Source organism: Pholis gunnellus (assembly GCF_910591455.1).
Source record: "Pholis gunnellus genome assembly, chromosome: 9".
NCBI classification, from domain to species: Eukaryota; Metazoa; Chordata; class Actinopteri; order Perciformes; family Pholidae; genus Pholis; species Pholis gunnellus.
The window spans coordinates 17,453,168-17,474,394 of record NC_136535.1 but is presented as its reverse complement, the minus strand read 5'-3'; the positions used below and the strand labels follow the sequence as shown (position 1 = coordinate 17,474,394).

The 21,227-nt window shown below is 40.4% G+C and overlaps 1 protein-coding gene across 1 annotated transcript in view; it reads right to left on the bottom strand.

Annotated features, from left to right (window-relative positions):
- Positions 1-7,744: 7,744 nt before the first annotated feature.
- Positions 7,745-21,227, bottom strand: part of gucy1a2 (guanylate cyclase 1, soluble, alpha 2) — a gene marked incomplete at both ends in the record, with an annotated part of 31,575 nt that continues 18,092 nt past the window's right edge. Inside the window, 5 exons of the mRNA XM_079166059.1 lie at positions 7,745-7,964; positions 8,081-8,235; positions 13,756-13,899; positions 15,852-16,124; positions 17,290-17,502. Of these exons, the coding sequence (XP_079022185.1) occupies positions 7,745-7,964; positions 8,081-8,235; positions 13,756-13,899; positions 15,852-16,124; positions 17,290-17,502 (1,005 nt within the window). The remainder of the gene's footprint in view (positions 7,965-8,080; positions 8,236-13,755; positions 13,900-15,851; positions 16,125-17,289; positions 17,503-21,227) is intronic.

Below are 21,227 nucleotides of genomic sequence, written 5' to 3'. Positions count from 1 at the left end.
GTGAGATTTTCCAGGAACATTTTACCAAGCGAACACCGACAAGAAGTCCTAAAACTGCTATTGATGAAATCATTATCCTATCAGCAGATATTCCACAACAACTGTGCAAACGCTACCCACCAATGAAGACGATGAAATACGGTTGAAAGAAGTGGATAAGTGGACCGAGAGTTGAGTTTGTTGTGTTGAACCAATGATGTTGTTGAACTGAACTTGAACTTCCAGAACAACTTCTAGAAACGTTTTTTTTTCCAAAGATCTAACGGCACATTTTGGAGAAAACTATTTAAATACACTAGTAAAATATAAGAAAATATTCTCTCACAGTAGAAATTCTCCTCAAGCGGAAAGGAAAACATACCAAACCACACTCAATGTTCTTCTATGCAGAGATCAGACAGCATCTTTTCTACACATGCAACCATGAATAATGGCTGCATAATTAATTCTGATGCAGAGTGGTCTGACACACATATACAGTACACACACCTTAACCCCACAGCACCCTCATAACTCCATGTCACCCTGTAATACTGTCAGCACCCCATAACTCGGCCCTGCTTCATTTGGTTAATATGACAAGCGCAGTGTGTAAATTACATGACCTTTGTTCACTCTTTCATACCTACCTTCAATATATATGTGTGTCTGTGTGTGTGTGTGTGTGTGTGTGTGTGTGTGTGTGTGAGGGGGTGCGGGGGGGGGTTCCATTAGCACGTAAGCTTGTGCGATGTTATGCCACGGCCCATACTGACTCCTCTGTGCAGTGAAGATGGTTTGAAATATTCAAACCTCCCAGAGCCAATTAGTGTAATGGGGATTTTTTGCATATACAGGGTGCGAGGGGGTAAAAGATAAAGGGCAGAAGGACGGACAGAGGGCTGGAGGGTTAGAGGAGAAGATAAAAACTGAGCGGAGAAGAGGGAGAACTATTAGAATGCACGGGAGGGTTATGAACATCATCTTGGAATTGTCATTGAACGTTTTGCAGGCTTCTGGCTTAAGTGTTACGTGACTGTTATTACTAATTAGAGCAGCACGGTGTGAGAGGATTTCTACAAAGAGCTGCACATGAATAACAAACATAACAGGAGACAGCAACACAACTCTGCTGGTTACCATAGTTTACATGGAAACCAATTTCATTTTGCAAATTGCATGCAGGCTGAAAATTATCAACACAATTTGAAAGCCTCCTTAAACTTTCAGATTGGTTGGCTGACATCTTCTCTTTTACGTGCTTTTGTTTAAACAGCTTTAGTTACACCTTGACAAGTGAGAACTAGGAGACTAAGTTAGAGAAGATTCATTTCCACCACCACCGCACACGACACTGTTCAGAAGATGCTCATGAAAGCTGGGACAGAGAACAAAAAGCATGCTATTTTGTGGAATTGGAGCTTATTAACTAATACAATTTTGAAAACAGGAAAAAAATGACATGGAAATTAAGTTTACAACCAAAGGACCTGATAGCTGAAACCTGCAAAGACAGAGAAAACCGAATGTAATGATTGTTTCTACCAACTTGCACAGATTTCTTTTAAATCCTTGACAGTCGTGAAGGAGCATTATGCTGAGGGTGAGGCTATGCTGAATATGACATGATGTCACCTAATAAGAATAATAAATATAAGGAGAGTGAATGAGATGTCAATCCATCACAGTGAGCTCTAATCAGGCAACAAGTTAAAACATCTGTGTGGGTGGACCTGCTGCATAGAAGGTTTTCAGGAAATCAACTCATTTGATTCAGAATACAGGTTGAATCTAGATTTATTTCAAACCATATATGAGAAAACCAGTTTAGGTTAATCTGGATTACACTAACATTATATCAAATGACAATGTGAGAGAAGTCTTTTGTAATAATGAAACCTGCAGAGAAAATCCATTTGAATCTGACAATCTGAATCAACATTGCAGAAAGAGTTTCTGCTAATTATTTTTGCTCTCTGGCAACTTTACTGTTTTGGTTCAATCTCACAGCGTCGGTTTCCACCGCAGCAGCCCAAGGACACTTCCACATGCGGTCCGATCACTAGCAACCCGCTCTACCTTGTGAGCCACAGCCGCCCCAGTTGAACATAGTGGTGCATTTAGCAGCTAATGAGCCAGATATTTCAACTTAAAAGACAGCGATTGATCAGTGTTGTCTTCACCACTTGTTTCTGCTGCCATCAAGTGGCCAAAAAATCTGTTATTGCTGGTTTTGTTCCTGCTCATCAGTCGTATACAAATGTGTAAACGCATGTAGTAACAGCCACAGTCTTTTACTTATTAAAGATACTTGGTGTTTTTTTTATTTATTTACATCATATAAGACAGAAGATGTGCCCTTAATGTCAGTCAAAAACAAACAGCTGTCATCAAGCCTCTTCCACATACACACCTGATTCCAACGACAGAATCAAACAGGGTTCATGTCCAGGGTCAGCTCTGCAGGTTTACAACATGACATCACAGTAAAAAACACTGTCCAACCAGCGGTTTCCAAAGTGACATCTGAGAGAGATCCCAGTGAAATGTCACAATTATATTCGTCTTAACGTGAGCTGGTGAACAAATGTTATGGAAGCTACTATTCTCATGTGGGTGAAGCTTTACAGATTGGAGATTGGTGGAGCAATATGCATCCTTAAGGAGGGCTGGATTTTTTTGGTGAACCCTGGACATGGATGGTACGCACCCACCATGTTTGTTTCTGCTGTTAAAACCAGGCAAATGTTAAATAGGGACCAGTTTCCCATCAGCTTGGACCCACTCTACTGCAAGTCAATGGGGGTGAAGTTGTTCTTGGCAACAAGACAGTTTACAACAATGTCCTGCAAAAAACATGTCAAGCAACTTCCAATAAAAATGACAGCGTCATGTTCATTCAGTTGCTTCATAAATCCGTCATTTAAGAAAACCATTCGAAATTTGATGTGTAATAAAAAAAGTACAACAGAGTAAATGGAAAAATCTACATTGTTTTCTCTAAATTCTTGAAAAGAAAAAATACTTGAGGGTGGGAAGGTTTTGTGGGACACTGGCATGTTGGGAAACCCAGCCTGGCTTTAGATGGCACATATACTGACATAAAGTATCTGAAATAGAAAACGGACAACAAAGCAGTGAAACATGTGATTACGTCAAATCATTTCGTGAATTATAGCCCAAAAGAAAATCAGCGGATTTTATAACAATTTCCATAGTTTTATATATTAAATAGATCTAAATTGTACAGATTTGTTACAAGTACAATAGGCGTTAATTAACAAATTATTTGTACATCTCAATAGATTCTTATATTGTTTGACACACACACACACACACACACACACACACACACACACACACACACACACACACACACACACACTCACACAGACAAGCAGTGTTGCTGGAGTTCCAGATGTTTTTGGCTTTCGCTCACTGGTTACTGGACACTCCCTGACTTACCTCAGGCTCATGACAACATTTGCTCATATTCATTGACAGTACAGCTCAGTTGTATTGCCACTGTAACTGTGATGGCTGCCTGTGTATGAGTAAGCAACCTAAAAAAGGTCCATTAATGACAACAACACGGTAGAAAACCAGTACCTGCAACCCCTCAGCTCCATAACAGCAAGATCTGACCAAACATGTAATATTATGCTGAGAACTTACAGACTTGGAGGCATGAGAGTTGGACACAAGTTGCGTGGGTGTACCGCTGGTGTAATGTCCTTTATTTAGCCGAGATACAGAACTCAGGCACTGCTGAAGTTGTATGTAAATGACATCTGCTCTACATGTATGCTACAATTGATTCATTTAGTACACATAAATGCATGTATGCATTGTAGGAAATGCAGTGCTGAAGCGTCTCTATATATAAACCCCCAGGCTCAGTAACACTGTCAAATACGCTTTAGAGTGGTGCACCTTCTTTATGGGAAATTTAAAGATTTTTTTATTTTACATTTTTTGACTGCATTTATCTTTTTATGTACAGTCTAATCTCTGATGGCAACAGGACAATCTCTTGGTATCAGAAGTGTTCTGGTTTCCATTTGAAGTCTGCGTAGTATTGACTAATCCCCCGATGGGGCTGTGTTGTCATACATCTTCTAACCTCAAATTGTTACTTGTCCTATGTTCCTGGTTTGACCTACTAAAATAAGCTTTTACACAAGGTACTTCTGATCGGTTCAATTGTGCATCTGGGATTTTCAGTTGACTAACATAGAGCTACAGACTCTTTAGGTATCTCTCTGAAAACTGCTGTTTTCTATCAAATTGTCCATGTGGCCTTTCGTTATACTTTACTTTATTATCAGGGCAAAAAATAAGGCGAAGCAGAATCCACTTTCCCAGGACTTAAGACTCGGAAACTTCTCATGGGTATTTGTTAAAAGATGAACCATTCTCTAGTGTATTTGGCATTTATATTGAACCTATTGGGCTTTTTTTACAGGCAGGCATGTCAACATTACTATAAAGAGAAACGTCAATATGCTAATCTTCTGAACCACTGATGTGTGCACATACACAACGTATGTTTCACTGATGTCCCAGGTAGTTGTTGCAGATTCTGGTTCTCTATAATAATCACAAAAAACATGAATGTTTCAGATCTTTTGTTTCCCAAAAACTTTTTTGGTGATGTTTCCACAAAGCAATCAAATGTTATGCTGCTTTGTAGCAAAAAAAATAATCTACTGACTTGAATTTTCGAGTTGTCTTTAAATCAATTTATACTGTAGATCAATTCCTTAGGCTTCATATTACAAGGCTGACCCTAACAATGGCACCTAGTTCAGAGTTAATACACATTTCATCGTGTTCCTGATATTTTTAGGCTAAAAACTATGCTCCCAAGTCTTTGAATAATTTAATTTGGCTTGTTATCGTTGACTAGTCTATTATTAGTTTTATATTGCATAGTATATTTAAAGTAACAGGAAATAATTTTAAAAGTAGGTTATAGTTATTTTTGTTTATAAAAAACATGGATACGACTTTCAAAAATGTCTATTCTCATTGCCAAACTATTTCAGGACCTTTACAGAAAATGCTGTAAATGTGTTTGAAGCTTTCTGATAGTACGTCTGTCAGGGAATCTGGGGACAGTTGTTATAATTATGTATGACAATAATAACCTTTGACCAAAGCTTTCAAGCATTGTAAACCATCTTTGATTTAAACACTGGCAGGTCAAAATGACATATCTATATTCCCCTCCGCCCATCCTTACTTCATATATGGCACACAGCTTTCTTACGCTGGTGTCGATCGCAGGTAGAGGACACGACACCCTTTAGTGGGTGAATCCTTCAACCAGATGGGCATTAGTTTTCATGTCCCAAGTAAATTATCCTTCGGATGTTTTCCCACAAAGCTGTGCTTTACATATTAAAGCCAGCATATGTTCCTGTTGAATCCCCGCCAAGGCCAGTGAGAAGACAAAGTGTTTGGCTGTCAAAATGTGCTGGTCCTGCCTTTAACAACTGAACGTACATAGAGGTCAGCAGGAAAACTAAATCCTTTGCCTTAGAAAGGTGACCCTGTGCTGGTGGTGACTAAGAATTTATTTGGCACATTGTATTTGATATTTTAGAGGTTTAGCAACCACTGTGTCATTTGGCAAAATGTAGAGAAATTGCATCATGCTATTTTCTTTCCATTCCGGGTGAAGGTCTGTGATTTAAAAGTGAATTGAAACCTGTGCTGGAGTTTTTCCATTGTCAAAAATGTATGTTACGCTATTGTTAATAAATGCTCTTAACAGTTTAGTTATTAAGTCATATTGTGATGTTGTTGTACAGTTGAGAAAAACACAGGTACTACCACTTATTCAAATTTAAACAACCTAGATCATTTCAGAATCCTTTTGTTATCAGTAATACATTTAAATTAGGATGTGATGTTGACAAACCTCTATTTACTTCGTTTGATAATAAAACATTTCTATCAACATCAAAAACATAATATTTTATGGAAACTAATGCCTCCTACAAATGATTTTTTCTTTGTGGTCCTGTCACAGCCAGCTATTCAATCGGATATAAACTTGATGTATGATTTGTACTTTATGTCACATCTATAGTGATGGCAGCAAACAAAGAGAACAATGGCAGCAATGAAGTGCAAGTTAAATTAAGTAATCATCCAAATATGCAAAGTTTATGAAGTTTCTCTTCGACAAAACTTATTTTCCTATGTCTAGTTGTTGAGCTACGCAGAAGTGTTTGGAAGGCCTGAGATTTCCACTGAGTAAATCATATTCAGTCTACCAGCAAACTAATAGACTTAAATTTGAATCCTGTTGGTTACATTTGCATGGGGCTAGTGTGTATTATTATATCCACGTGGTAAAAAAACAATACAATTAAAAAAGATTATGTATGTAAAAGTGAACCGTGTCAAGCATGCGTTCTGTGACTATGTGTACAAGTTAGTACAGTACTATATTATTAGTACTATGTCGTGTTTATTATTAGTTGATCTGGACAAAGAAACAGAAGAATAGAATTTCAAATATTTGAACTATTTAAGAAGCGCTTGATTTATCTTGCCAGTCACTCATGGCCGTCTTCAAATCAAAGACACAGCTAGTCGATTGGTGCGATAAGGTGACTGTCGTGACTTGCAACATCACAGCTCACAATGTGGCTCATAACCTTTGGCACATGTCATTCCCTCATTGAAATCTCGCACCCTCCAGTGTATATAAAGTGTCGTAAAAAAATGTCTTAAAACAAGTAGAAACACAAGATAAATGAAGCGCTCCTCGTGTTATTTTCTTTTCAAATATTCAAAATGAACCCATCTTGTATTTGTCCTGACTTGAGCAGTAAAAAAGGCACTGAGCTGGGAATCATTTTCAGTCCTAAACATATTACCTGCAATGAAATGACTGGATTGTTGTTGGTTATAGTTTGCTGTGTACTAGTGTTTTTGGCATTTGTCTTTTGATGACCCCCCCTTTTCAAACCTTGTTTATGCCTCTCATTCCTCGCTCCCCACATCGACCGACCGGTTCTAGAATGTCAGATGGATGGAACGAGCAGCAGATGCTAGAAGTACGTTTGGTAAAGCATGACATGATTTAGGGACAGTTGGAAGGGTAGCTGTGTGTTGTCCTCAAGTCTTTCTTGTACAAGAGGCCATGATGCACAGCAAACATTTGTGACAATGTTGCCATCTTCTTAAAGTCCACACCACTTAATTCCTCTCCATCCACTTTGTTAATGGAAAGTGGATTTGTTCTGTTTGCACTTTTCGGGTTACTAATGAATGCAACCATGGTCGTGTAAATGGACTCTCTCCGGGTTTTCTCCGAGCACTGTTGCCTCTAGACATATGTCAGGGTACTGTTTGTGAGAGTGGTCCACTGGAGAGACCTAGAAACCAGCGACGGAGCTGAGGAATCCAGCTCGATCACTATGTTTTATATTACGGTTTCTCTGCTAATTGACCCAATCAGTACACATCCTTAGGGAAGGGTCCATGTGAGACTAGCACAGTTGCTGATCCTCAAGTCTTTTGAACCATATCTCCATCGCTCAGAGAAAATGAGGGCATGTTGTTCTTTTTCAGCGATAATGAGAGCAAGTTTCATTCATGTAGGCCATCTCAGAGGTCTGAATCCAAGTTTTAATAGAATGCATTGCATATCCCAAGATCCATGTGATTCATATCCTGCATGTTCTACAGGTTCAAATCCAGCCTCTCACAAAATGAATACCTGTGTATCCCAGTCTGTGTATGGGACCTACAAGCTTGTTTCTCTTAGAAACATGGTCCCAATGCTGTAGGAGACTTTCCTCATAGAGGCCGGGGGAGCGGAGCGAGAGCTGGTCAATGAGGCATGGCTGTGAGATGTCCCCGCCTCCAGGAAATAACATGTCCCTTGGATCTCTTTGGGAAAATTCTCTGGAAGCTCCAGCCGTGAGCGAGGGACAAATGAAAAAGAGCGGTCATCTTTCAGCAACCTGTTGAGAAGAGAAGCTCTCTTAAAGTCCCATTAAATAGCATTTATTGTTATGGCGGCATGGTTGAAAACAAGATCGCAAATATGTGTGTGTGCGCGTTCAGTGCCGTTACTTACTGGTAAGTCGTGGGACTGACATTGATACACCTCGGATGGCTCCCCGATTCAAACTTGCTGGCCAGTGTCACATTGTTCCCAAACAGGCAATAACGTGGCATTTTAACCCCGACCACGCCGGCCAGCACCGAACCGGTGTGGATCCCTATCCTCAGCTAAGAGAGAACGGGGAGGAAGAAGGAGGTGGGAGGAGAAAGATTTTGAAGGGGAGAAAGATTAGAACAACGACGAAACCGGCAGGATTTTTACAATTTTTCATGCACATTCCTTGACAACAAAATGGAAGTGATGCTGCTGCTGTTGCTACTGTATTTTCAAGGCTGTTACTTTCCCCCCCGACTCTCCCTGTTTATTCACCCACACTATTTGCACGCAGCTTAATTGCTCATCAACAAAATGAGATCTAGAGATGAAATGATTAGTTGATTAACTTATCAACAAAAACGTATTTGGCAACTTTTTTGATCATTTGATAATCATTTAAGTCACACAAGTTGCGAAACATTCACTGATTCCAACTTGATGATTCCTTTGGCCCTTGTGAGGCCATGTTGTTTTGAACTAGAAGTGTGTGCATCGATCCGCTAACTGGAAATTCATACTTCCATATTACTGTAGCTGTTATCATCTAATCTGAAATCTTGTGGCAGAAGATTTGATGAAAATCTTAAAATAGCAAGAGTGAGAGAGGAAAACTAATCAAATAAATAATTGCCTCCAACGCATGGTGCTCATATTATAATCTGGCAGAACTATGAATCTATTAATGGCTGGAGGCGGAGTGAAAGCTATCGAGCCATCATTCCAATTTGACCACACCACTTCATTGCCACTCGACCAACTATATATTTCCTCCATTTGGGAACAACAAGTTATCACACATAGAGCACACACACATGCACATACATCTCCCACACACACCCACACATCTCACACACACACACACACACGATCCCCACACACTCATACTCACATACACACACACGCATATACATCGCGCACACACACACACACAAGCTAGTGGAACCCTGTAGATTTCTAATGATCTACTTGAGCAGCTCATCCTCGAGGTATCCACAATGTGCATGTCAGCACACTGCGAGGTAGTCATGGCAACAACAGGCAATGGGGGTAGTGAGGTAGAAAGAGCACAGACAGACAGAAAGACAGAAAGAAGATACAATGGAGAGAAAGGCACAAAAATAAACTTAGAATTAGATACACAGCACAGGAGGAGAGAAAAAGACAGAAAGTGTGAGAGAGAGAGAGAGAGAGAGAGAGAGAGAGAGAGAGAGAGAGAGAGGGAGAGAGAGATAAAGGCTGGTAGTGGTAGGTGCACTAGTGTGACCTATTTTTCAGCTAAACTGCTTACAGATGGCCATGCACTTCTCTGTCTTTCTCTACAACAGACAACCACTCTCAGACACACACACACAGACACACACACACACACACACACACACACAAACAAACAAATCTGCATCCAGCACCCACTCTCCTCTTTATTTCTTAGTCTCAAAACACAGACACAGTAACACTCATACACTCTTCCCCTCCTTTTCGCTATGAGTCAGCATCCATAGCACATGGCCCTCAGCGAGCCAATGAGCAAATGGCACAGCAGCAAAGACGACCAATCGCGTTGCATAGCCTCTGGCCGAGCTGACAGAAGGATACAGAGATGAGGTTGTTATAGAGTCAACTTTGTTACAATCAGTTGCAAGTTCATTAAGGAAATCCATCTTAAACTAATCCAGTCAGAAACAAGAGTCCTGCAATAAATCCTACAGTCACGAAGGTTATAATGTATAGAGAGTTGTTGATTCAACTTTATCATCATTTTGGAGGAGGTAGTTTGTGGCGCCGTTCAACTGTATTGCATTACACAGAGAGGTGGAATTGACACTTAGCCCACCGTCATTGGTGTAGACAAGGTGGACAAAAACATTTTAACCTTCATGATGGGGGGATTCATTGCAGCACTGATGTATTAGACTGCATTGTGCACATAATAAACTGGCAACTGAGTGTACTTAAGCTGCTCTACACTAACCATTACACATGCAATCAGACTTTTGTCAGAGTAAGAAGGTTTTATGGTTTTTAGCACTGAAACGAGTCTTAATAGATTTGTCAAACCTCTGTGTACTGCAGACCGGGAGGTAATGGCAACTGCATGGTGAACATGAGGTCAGGAAAAAGCAGCCACTCTCGGTTGGCATGACAAGTCCCTGACCATTTCTCAATTCAAAATGCTCATGTAATGCTAGCGTAAAGTATGATTGGTGGAAATAAGCCCACATAAACACATTTAAACAATATTAGCAGTGACAAGATAAGTACTGCATCCCTAATAGCCACACCCACTCACCCACTCACACTGACAAGCACACACATGCAAAAGGATCGTGCCACCGGCCTGAAATTGAACCAGTAATGAAGCTGAAAAATGCTTTGTTTTCTATGTGCTTCTCTCTTGATATCTCCCTTGTATATTTTGTCTCTCTGTGTCGCTTGATCACTCTCTTTATTTCTCTCTCACAGCTCTCATGCTACTTTGCATAACAGTGCAACATTGGCTAGAGTTGAGTGCACTCCCTGAACAGCATTTATCATGCTGAAGCGTTGAATAGCTCTATAACTGTCCGTCATACCGACAATGAAGTCAGCAGTGATAAGAAAGAGGAGAGCACAACAGAGAGGGCAAAGTATAGAAAAGCAGAAGAAGATTAAAAACTGAGAGGAAAAGAAAGTAAGAAACAAATGAGTTAGAGAGCGGTTGCAGAAGAGAGAGTGAGGGAACTAGAGAAGATGGAGAGAAAAATAAAAAGAGGAGAAAGAGAGAGAGGCCAAAAATTCTTGGCAAGGCCTTTCTATTTTGAGACAAATGGCCAATGTTGAGACCACAGCATTATACAGAAGTCCTGTCTGTTATTCAGCAGTTATCTGTCTTAGCTCGTCTCTCACACACACGTTTTGTATCTGTGTCATTGTCTATGTGTATTTTTAAACAAGTTCAAATCACTGGCGAAAAAATTAACTAACTTCTCAAAAATAGATACAAATTGAATATTTTCAACTCAAGTTGTAAACAATTAGTCTGACTTAATACTTAAAACTGAATTACAATAATGAAATACATACGGGACGCCGATGACATTTGCCCACCAACCTTGTGAATAAAGGACAAGCCGCTCTACCCGAAATGACCTACAAGTCTGTTGCAGTCAGCACCAAAGGCATGTAATGCTCCTGAATATTAATATTAAGTCTCAGTCATTTCCTGAAATGTTACTCAGACAGAAGTCAATAGTGTACTTGTAAAGGGCTATTTCTTATTTCGTGAGAGCTGTTCGCAGTAAAGAAAAAATAGAACATCACCAGCGTTACCCTGTTAGTAACAGGAAAGACAGAACATGATAACAATAACATTGGTCTAAATGTCTAAATAAAATAAAATGTACATAATGCGTTGACATTGTAAGTTAGCACCCAGACGAAAGCAAACCAAAGACAGCCTAGGGTAATGGCTGACCTTGACAGAGACTGGACTGAGGATGGACATAAATAAATCATATCCTGTTTTCCCTTTTCATTCTACTGAATTAACGTAAGAGGTTTGAACTCTATTCCCACAGTTGAATCCTTTCCTTCCCGTCCTACTTAATATAGACCTCATTCTTTCTGCAAAAGAGAAGCTTGCCTTTCTCTAACCCCATTAAATACTGGTAAACGCAATTCCACATGGACACATAATATGGATTCTGAAGGAGGATAAACACTCACGGCAACAGCTGTGTTATACCTTTAACACTTATTTTTTTTCACCGTGTGTGAAACTGTGTGTCATTTTACTGTAGTTGATATATGGGACACATGCTTTTCCTCTGGCAACATAACCATTTTAAATGTTCAATAGCCAACATGCAAACATTTTATAATGGGTAAAAAAACATATCACATACTGTCCAGAGACAGGGTCAAATACAACAATTCGATACATAAACTAAAGAACGAGTAACCCATTTGGGGAAAAAAAATGTTTTACTGCAATAATATCAATCAAGCAGCCTCTGGGAGGTTTTGTAAGGTGAATACTAAAGTAGGCACAGCTAAAAGAAAAATGGGAAAAGAGGACAAAATGAAGGAGGACAGAGAGAGAAAGAGAGAGACAGTTGAAAACCAACCAACACACACACACACACACACACAACTCAGAACAACATATCACATGCATACACCCACACGGCACATATAATCATCTCCCACTGTAAACACAAACTAAGAAACATCCACAGACACTAAAGAGTCAGGCTCAACAGTGAAGCAATGTGAGTTAAAATGTAAGTGTGAGAATGTGAATAATGATTTGGTTGCACCAGTGATGGACTCTGTTTCACCTGCGTTGGAAAAATGTGTTAAGCTCAGACGGCAACAAGTCCATTACTTCTCTTCTCTCTTTCTCATTGGCAAAGATCGGTGCACAAAACATTCAGGAAGCAGCTTCTCCTCTTTAGACCAGCACTGACTTGCTTTCAGCAGCTCAAATGACATGTCACCAGTGGTGGGTCACATCAACGGTCGCTTATTAACGTTAATTCGATATGTAAATTGAGGAGGAGCCAAAATCAAACATGGCTGTTATAGGTTTGTGAACTCTCTGCAAGCCTGTCAGCACTCTGCTTAAGATTGTTTATGAGAAAGAAGAAAAGAAGCAGTGACACGTCTTTTCTCTATCTGATCGCTTCATGTCAATTTCAGGAGACACATTCTTACAGTTTGACTTTTTTCATATAATATTCACAATTTCCACTCATCAACCGATTATATCAATGTTTCAGATACAATCTTTTTATCAACAATTATCGGATTCAGCCCAAATAATGTAACTTGCTCGGAAACATCCCTAACGCACAGACGGACGGACAGATGTGTGGAGCAGTGGGGGAATGCTAAAGAATTGTTAATGTCATGAGTACATGGAAAGACCACCCCAAGCCACACAAAGCTTATAGGAAAATCATGATTTTCAATAATTGAGGCATTTCTCAATCAATGTCCCTCTTTTGAAAATGATTGAGTAGATTAAATTAATCCATTCTTTGAAATATCATTCTACCATCTGTTGATTGAGCTCAAATTATATCAATCACAGTCTCCCATAGCCGGACCTATCTCCACATAAAGAAAGGTCTGGCTCCACACATTATCGTTCTGGTTTAGGGGGAAAAACACTTTGGCTAGTTTGCATTTTTTTGTTTTTGTCAAACCAATCACAATTGGACAACTGTGTGATTCAGCTCAGCGGGTGATTGATTGCACGTTTGTTTCATGGTAATAAAGGAAGCCACAATGTTACATGTTAAATAAGGAACGAAAAAAATAAATAAATAGGAAAAGTAAAGACAAACTGCCCAATCAGTCACAATCAGTTGCTGGTTTGTGACAAAGAAAATCAGAGCTTCAATTAAAGCACCAGGCTGAAGTTAGTTTGATAATCAGCAGTTGGACACACAATTTATGTGTGACATACAATTTATGTTTAAAAAAAAAAACATACCAATCCCTCAATACCAAGTTATTATCGTTAATAAAATAGCAACAATTTAAGATTATTAGGCTAGTTTCCATGCGCTAGCAGCGGATCGGTGTGACAAAAAATTTAAAAAACTCACCTTGATAGGTTTCCCATCAGGTGTCAGCACTTCCTCGGACAGTTCCATCATCTTCAGAGCCATGTGTGCAATTGGCTTTGCATGACTATCAACCTTCTTGTGAAGTCCTCCTGCCACACAGTAAGCGTCGCCGATTGTTTCGATCTGTATGAGAAACAGTGGAGGACGGGCAGAAACTGAAATGATTAAAATGTGGCTTAGCTGGTGTGTGAACCTAGCTCGCCATTCATTCAATCACTCATAACATCTCCACTGAGGAGCAAATAAAAGAACTCTTTCATTCCTCTTGTAACATTAGAACTACAGTATGTGTCTGTGTCTCTCTCTTGGCCTGAATCATTCACAGTAACAGTTGGTGAGCATTTGGAGAAGGATCTCGGCAAAGCCGCTCACAGCATCTTGCATTGCTTCTGACCCAGTCTGAGAGGGCAGGAAAATCAAACCCTTGACACCATAAAATCCACCCTGAAGATCACTGAAGTTTATCATATTATATTATATTTGTAAGGAACATTTGACAGAGAACTGTCAAATGTTAATGGGTTGGTAGAAATGCTTGGATCAATCCGGTGCCATCGTTATCAGCTGAAAGTCATCGCATTATTGTTTGTTTAGCCAATGAAAAAACATCTTACTTGATCTTTTAAGCAACAGTGCAGTGTTTCCCACATACAGTGAGCAATTAATTTGCTCTAATGAGCTCATTCCGTATACTACATCTTCAAACAGAAGTGAAGTCATTCCTAGTTCCATGTTTGGGCTTACTAAGCCAGAGATGGAAGTACAGTAATAACAACTCTTCCTCCAATGACTTCAAAAAGCCAAATTCTAAACGCACGTTAATAAAGCAATCAAGGAATGCCGTTTTCAGGGTTGTGCTGCCATATTTCCAGTTGAAGGAGTGAGCATAGGTTGATGTGGTCGTTATAAAGAAGATAAAATGGATCGCGCAAGAGGAGAAAGAGGAGGGAAAAGGGAAAACTAGGACTCGTTTAGGCCTGACACCAGCACAATCATTTCGACAGTAACCATGACAATGGCAACATATGCATCCCTCACTCTCTTCACCGTGTCCTCCTGCTTCTCTCTTTTACACATACACACTCGCTCTTTAACTGCTCTACACATAACCCCTCTTTAATACACCCAATCTCTCTGCCTTCCTCTCAGTATCTCTTCTTCCTTTTCCCCAGGCACCTGACACGAGACATTTCTGAGAGATAACACAAAGGACAAGCATGTTTTTCTGGGATTGTAGCAAGTATATGTTGTTGTTACAGGGACTGAGGCAGAGAGAGAGAGAGAGAGAGAGAGAGAGAGAGAGAGAGAAAACGATGATGGAGAAGCAAAGGTGAAAATAGTAAGAATGAAGAGAAACACTGATGATAGATAGTGAGGATGGGGGAGGGGGAGATGGCCCAAAGCCACACTGTCCGATGGACAATATTGACACATCTTTGTTAAGCTCCCACAGACTGGCCATTAATCAGTTACTTTTTCCACAACACAACCACACACAGTACACACACACATACACGCACGGTTGTGTTTTCATGACTTTTGGGGACATTACATTGACTTGCATTCATTGGAGACTTAGCCATAACCGCTACCAGCCTAAACCTAATCCTTTCCCTAACCTTAACCCAAACCTAACCTGACTAACTTTAAACCAAGTCTTCACCTTAAAAATGTACTGATTTGGGTTCTGGGGACGTTCAATTGTCCCTATTTTGACCCCACAGTCCCAAAATGGCGAGCTCCCACAGTGTGACTGAGTAATCAGATTTATGTCCCCACAAACACACACAAACACACATATATCCAGTGCACAGACAAAGACACAGCCTAAAGATTTAGCTTTTGATACAACAAAAATTAAAAGACTCCATGGAAGGGGGGCTTTAAGTTCCTGGGAAACTGTCACTTCCTGGAGAACATTTATCTTTTAAGATGACCTCATGTGTGCATATAAACCAATGAAGCCATTACAATTTTAAAGCAATCCCTTAACTGATATCCCATTGTTTCACAGTTTAGAAACAGATATTACTACATCACATAAAGAAGATGTGTGCGTCTTTCTGTCTACTGACCTTATAAACATCCAGAATGCCACACTGGTAGTCAAAGCGCGTGTAAAGCTCGTTCAGCATGGAGATGACCTGCATAGGTGTACACTGGGCACACACAGCAGTAAAACCCACGATGTCTGAGAACAGCATGGTCACATCATCAAATTTGCGAGCGGGCACTGCATGGCCCTGCCACAGTTTCTGTGCCACATCACCTGGAAATATGGAATAAAGGAGATCCACGGTTCTCCTCTTTTCCTCCTCCAGTGCCTGGTGAGTCCGCTCTAATGTGGCCTGAGAGAGGAGAAAAGAGAGAGAAATCAGGAGGATTTGTTCTGTGTGCTGTGCTTCGAAGAAGGCACTGATGACAACGATTCGTGGATGTGGGAGTACTGCACCAAATTAAAACTGCTGGTGCATGTAAATGTATTTGTGTTTGATTTATTTTTGATTTAGTGTATCTGCATATGAGTAATTGTGTCTGTGGGCGAGCTTCATAATGCCAAATCTGTCTGATGCAGTGCTATACCATTGTTCAAGCGAGCAAGTCGAACTAAGATACAGCTATTTATAACAGGGGCCCGGGGGAGTAGTTGCAGTGAGAGAGCGTTGCAGTGAGCAGATGCATAGGATTGGGTCAGAACTCAGTGACTTGTTCAAGGGTACTTTGAAAGCAAATTATAAGAGCAAGTCCCAGGAGCCACGTTCTTCCAGCCATTATGAATCAGTCAGTGCAGCCAAAAGCATTGCATTAAACAAGTTCGCTTCAGTGAGTTGTCTCGCTCGCATGATGGAAAACAGAAATAAAGACCAAATATACAGAATATGTTTGTGTATTTTCACTATTTCAACATGTCATGGTCACAGGTTGTAATGTGTCATTTTGATTGGTTGCCAATAGACAAGATGGCGGGTCTTAACTAATATGAGCCTGTCAGGGTGGTCTCCAGAGAGACAGTAGAGAAGGAAGAAAATAGTGGCGTGCTGCTGATAGCAATAAGTCTTGTTGTTGAGTCACTTAATGATAACCCTCATCCTTGAATTATTTTTTGCTTAGTTTCTGCATCTATTGTTAACCAAAAGCAGCAACAAAACAAAGGGAAACTGCTTGTTTTTGGCAACCAAAGCCATTTAGTGTATGTTGTGGCCTGTTTGTAGCTGGTAACGCTTAGTGGTAATTAAACCCCTAAACATTACAACAGAACATTTCACCAATACTACTTGTGCCATGACACAAGCTAGTTCCTCTGTGATCAGCTTACTGTAGATTTAAACAATTTACACATAGTAAGAGAAAGTAATTGTCTTAACAAGAAGCCACAAAGAAGAAAATCATCTGATTGATTGATTGATGAGCTTATTTTTTCACCATGGCAAAGTGGTCCAATAAACTGAAGTTTCCTAATTTGTCTTGCACTATAAATATAGAATAGAAGAGACACAGAATTAAGCACTCTACCTTAAGTTTGTCCATTCTCTTCTTCAGGCCATCCTGGGCCTTGGCCTGCTCCCCCACCAGGATAACGTCCCGCGTGGCATCATGGATCGGGATATCTGACAAGTGGAGGCCCCTGCCCATGAGCTCCTCCAACTTATCAACACGCGGCGAACCCAGAAACATCAGGGAGCAGGACTCGGGCACATGGATCATCTGACCCTTCAACTCCATAACCTGGCAGAGCAATCAAATGGTAAAAAGGAAAGAGTTACAAAGGTTAGGCCTTTTGTCCAGGCTGAGGGAACGTGAAAACCTTAAAGACAATCCTGATTATGTGCAGATTGCAGAAGTACACTGAGAGCAGAGGAGAGGGGTAGTGTAAAACAGATTTATGTTCGTTAATAGCCTCTCACTACTATGGATTTCATGTCCACCTAATACTTGCTTTTGTTGAAACTATGTGCTCCAATGTAGGGACATTAATCTAATACTTGACCTGACTGGAATCTTAAATAAATATCGTTTTAAAATCAGATTATTTTTCATTCTTCAACTTCTTTGCTGGTCTATGACAACATCTCAGGGTTACATGGTGGCAACGACTTCAGCATTGGAAATGCATTCACAATCATACAAATAACGAATATATTGAACAAACATGCCTTTCTATGCTTACATGACTGCATACATACCGATACATACTTATCCACAGGTTTATCCACACAATGTAGCTCATACAACAGAGATTATAATTGAATAGTTGATAATACATTTCATTTAGCATGGCAAGGTCTGATGTATAATGCAGGCTGACCGGTATGGGAAGAGCCTGTACAAACCGGGTTAACTGATGACCTAGTTATTAAAGAGACAATCCTATCGTCATCACAATGTCACTGGTTTGTCCAAAAACTCTATCCAAATGTCCTTGAACAACCTACGATATCATATTATGAAGCGTCTTTGTATATTAAGCATTCAATTGGTTATCAGACAAATCGAGAAGGAAACTTGCCAGTTAAATAATGACATTTCTGTCAGAAGGTGTTGTGATTTTGAAAGAAACACTTGCAGGGCTGCAGATCTACCAACAACCGCAGTATTATTGTCAACATCATAAATGCTGCAGTTGTTGGTGAATACAAATTGGTATCACTAGCTTCTTGACATTTTGCACACAAGCCCTTAACCATGATGACAACACACACCAGGTGTGGGGAGCACAAGCAAAACAGCCCGGAGTTATAGAAGAGAGAGATTGAAACAGGCATTGCACATCGCTGCCCTTTTGAATATGACTCCAGCTCCTGCTCAGTCCTTGCCCCTGTTCCTTCCTTTTCTTTAGTTTCTCTTTCTCTCCCCGTGTTCACCTGTCTTTCATTCCTGAACCGTCGCTCCCTCGCTCTCTTATGCTTTTCTCTCTGTCTCTTCAATTACTTCTCTCTCTCTCTTTCTCCATAGTGTCAGATAGATTATTCCGCCAGTGAGCACACTGCAGCCCTGTTTTATTTATAGCACAAGGCTCTCCTAGGTCTGCATAATACATACAGTCTACATCTACACACACACACACACACACAAACACAAAATACATCCAACAGGGAGACCCACATACCCACATCTGACTGTCTGTTTTTTCAGAAACACTGAACACACACACACACACATATAAACTCATATGCAAAAACACATATGCAGCCTACAACCAACAGGGTCCAAGTTCAAAACATACTTATCCACTGAAACACAACTGATTGACTTACTCAGAAACACACACACACACACACACACACACACACACACACACACACACACTCAGTAGTTTATGGTTTTACTGAAGCACTGTATGCCTAACATCTGCACATGCTGCCACACCAACTCAAAATCAGACATAAATTCAACTCCCACATTATAGAATAATTTAATATATTTAATGTAGTTTCCCCATTTCTGATAGCAATTTACTCAAACTAAATACTGAGATCTAGGAACACAGCTGCAATAGTCGAAGAGGGAAAGATACAGGTTACACAATTACAACAAATGTTCTGTGGGATGAGACTGCTACAAGGAGAGGTTAACGATTTGTTACAAGTCAGTCTGCTACAAGCGATATGACCAGCAATGCAGATTGTGCAGCTGGGCCTTGCAACTTGCCATTCACATGAAGAGTTGCAAGGTGCACTTTTACTTGACAAGCAGCAGATGGAACAATGCCTACTCAGGTAAACCTTAAATAGCCTGCATGTTAAAGCTAAGGTCACAACACTATGTAGTCTAGACTGAGTCAGTGTCCTGTACGCACTGTAAAGCCTCACATGTGGGCTGCCCCCTGCATAAAAGCATCAGGACCAGCAAACTCATCAAGCAAATCCTGCAGGACTGGCATAACCTTCCCTGACTGCAAGACGACTGACAATTTGTTGTTTCATTGCATTTTCCTGTTACATAACGAAGATTTGAATATCCATCTAACAACTGTTGTTGCTTTTTTAATTGTGTACAGTAGGTATAATTATACTAGTGTCTCACCAGATTACTCTCTGTGTGTCCGCCTATGTTTATCTGTCACTCTCATTTTCGGTCTCACTATGTCACAAACTCTCACACACACTGATGCACAGATACAAACATACATGGACACACACACACACACACACACACCCATACACACATCCCTGGAGGCAGTTGTGTTGGCCTAGTTGTGCGTCTGTGTTTAACTCAGCGCTCTCCTCTCCTTCTGCCTGCATCTCTGGCATCACAGCACAGTGAAAGAGGAGGTGAGTAAACGAAGGAGGACGAAAGGGCAAAACGAGTGGTTCGGACAGAAAGCAACACACAGAAAGAAGGGGGAAGGGTGGGAGAGACAGGAGACAGAGAAAATAAGGTGGGAGGGCTACACGAAATAGAAAGAGATAATGAGGAAAAAATAGCATGGTAGAAATAACTGAATAGAGGGAAAGAAAATCAGAGAAAAGGAAAAGTAAGATGAACGCACGATGAGACGCAACGCAAACAGTCAGAAAGAAGCAACAGGAGGCCGACAACAAGAAAGCACAATTGAACTTTAGACAGACAGAAAGAATGTAAAATGTATTTTTATAAAAGCAGATAAAAAAGAAAGCAAACTGTGAGAATTAAACAGTCTGTTGTGTCCCAGTCAACATGTAGTAGTAGTGAGTTGTTACACATTTACACTGAGCCCTTGTTCAAGGTTACCACGAGGAAATGACGTTCTGACAATTCTTTACAGATAAACTTGTCAGAGTGTTGGAGTGCATGGAAACAGATTATGTGAAGAAAAATTATACAATAATTGTTTAAGAAAATCGTATTAAGATCAAACCTAACTGTTATAGATTGCTGCCCTGAAGCTTTGTGACTTGCCACTGAGAATTGCCTTTCTGCCACCTGACTCCTCTTCACTCGGTGTACATATTTGTGTGTTTTGTATTTATGCATGATGGAGGGTTGTATTATACTGCATACGTTTATGTTAATGTTTTATGTCTTATAATAGCAAGGCCTGAGCAGCACGCACTGTGATGTCACATTCTACATAGACAAGATCTATCTAAGTTCAGGCTGCTATCGCCATAGGGAACAACGAGCTGAAGATAGATGAAAAGGAAAGGGGGGGGGGGGGGGGGGGGGGGGGGGGGGGCAGGAGAAAGAAACAGCTGAAAGGGCCAGAGGTTACAGGCGGAAAAGAGTGAGGGAGACAAGAGAAGGACAAGAGAGACACGAGAACAAGACACATTGGACTTGAGGTACGAGAGACAAAGATGGAGAGAAGGATAGCGGGAGGTGGAACGGACAGCTAATGGATTGTCTTTTGTGAGCGGACTCTGGCATGTCAACACACTCATTTGCATGAACAAGCACTGAGTAGCAAAGAGTCAATGAGTCAGCCTCTCTCATCCCTCTCTTTATCTCTCTCTCTCTCTCTCCAACACACA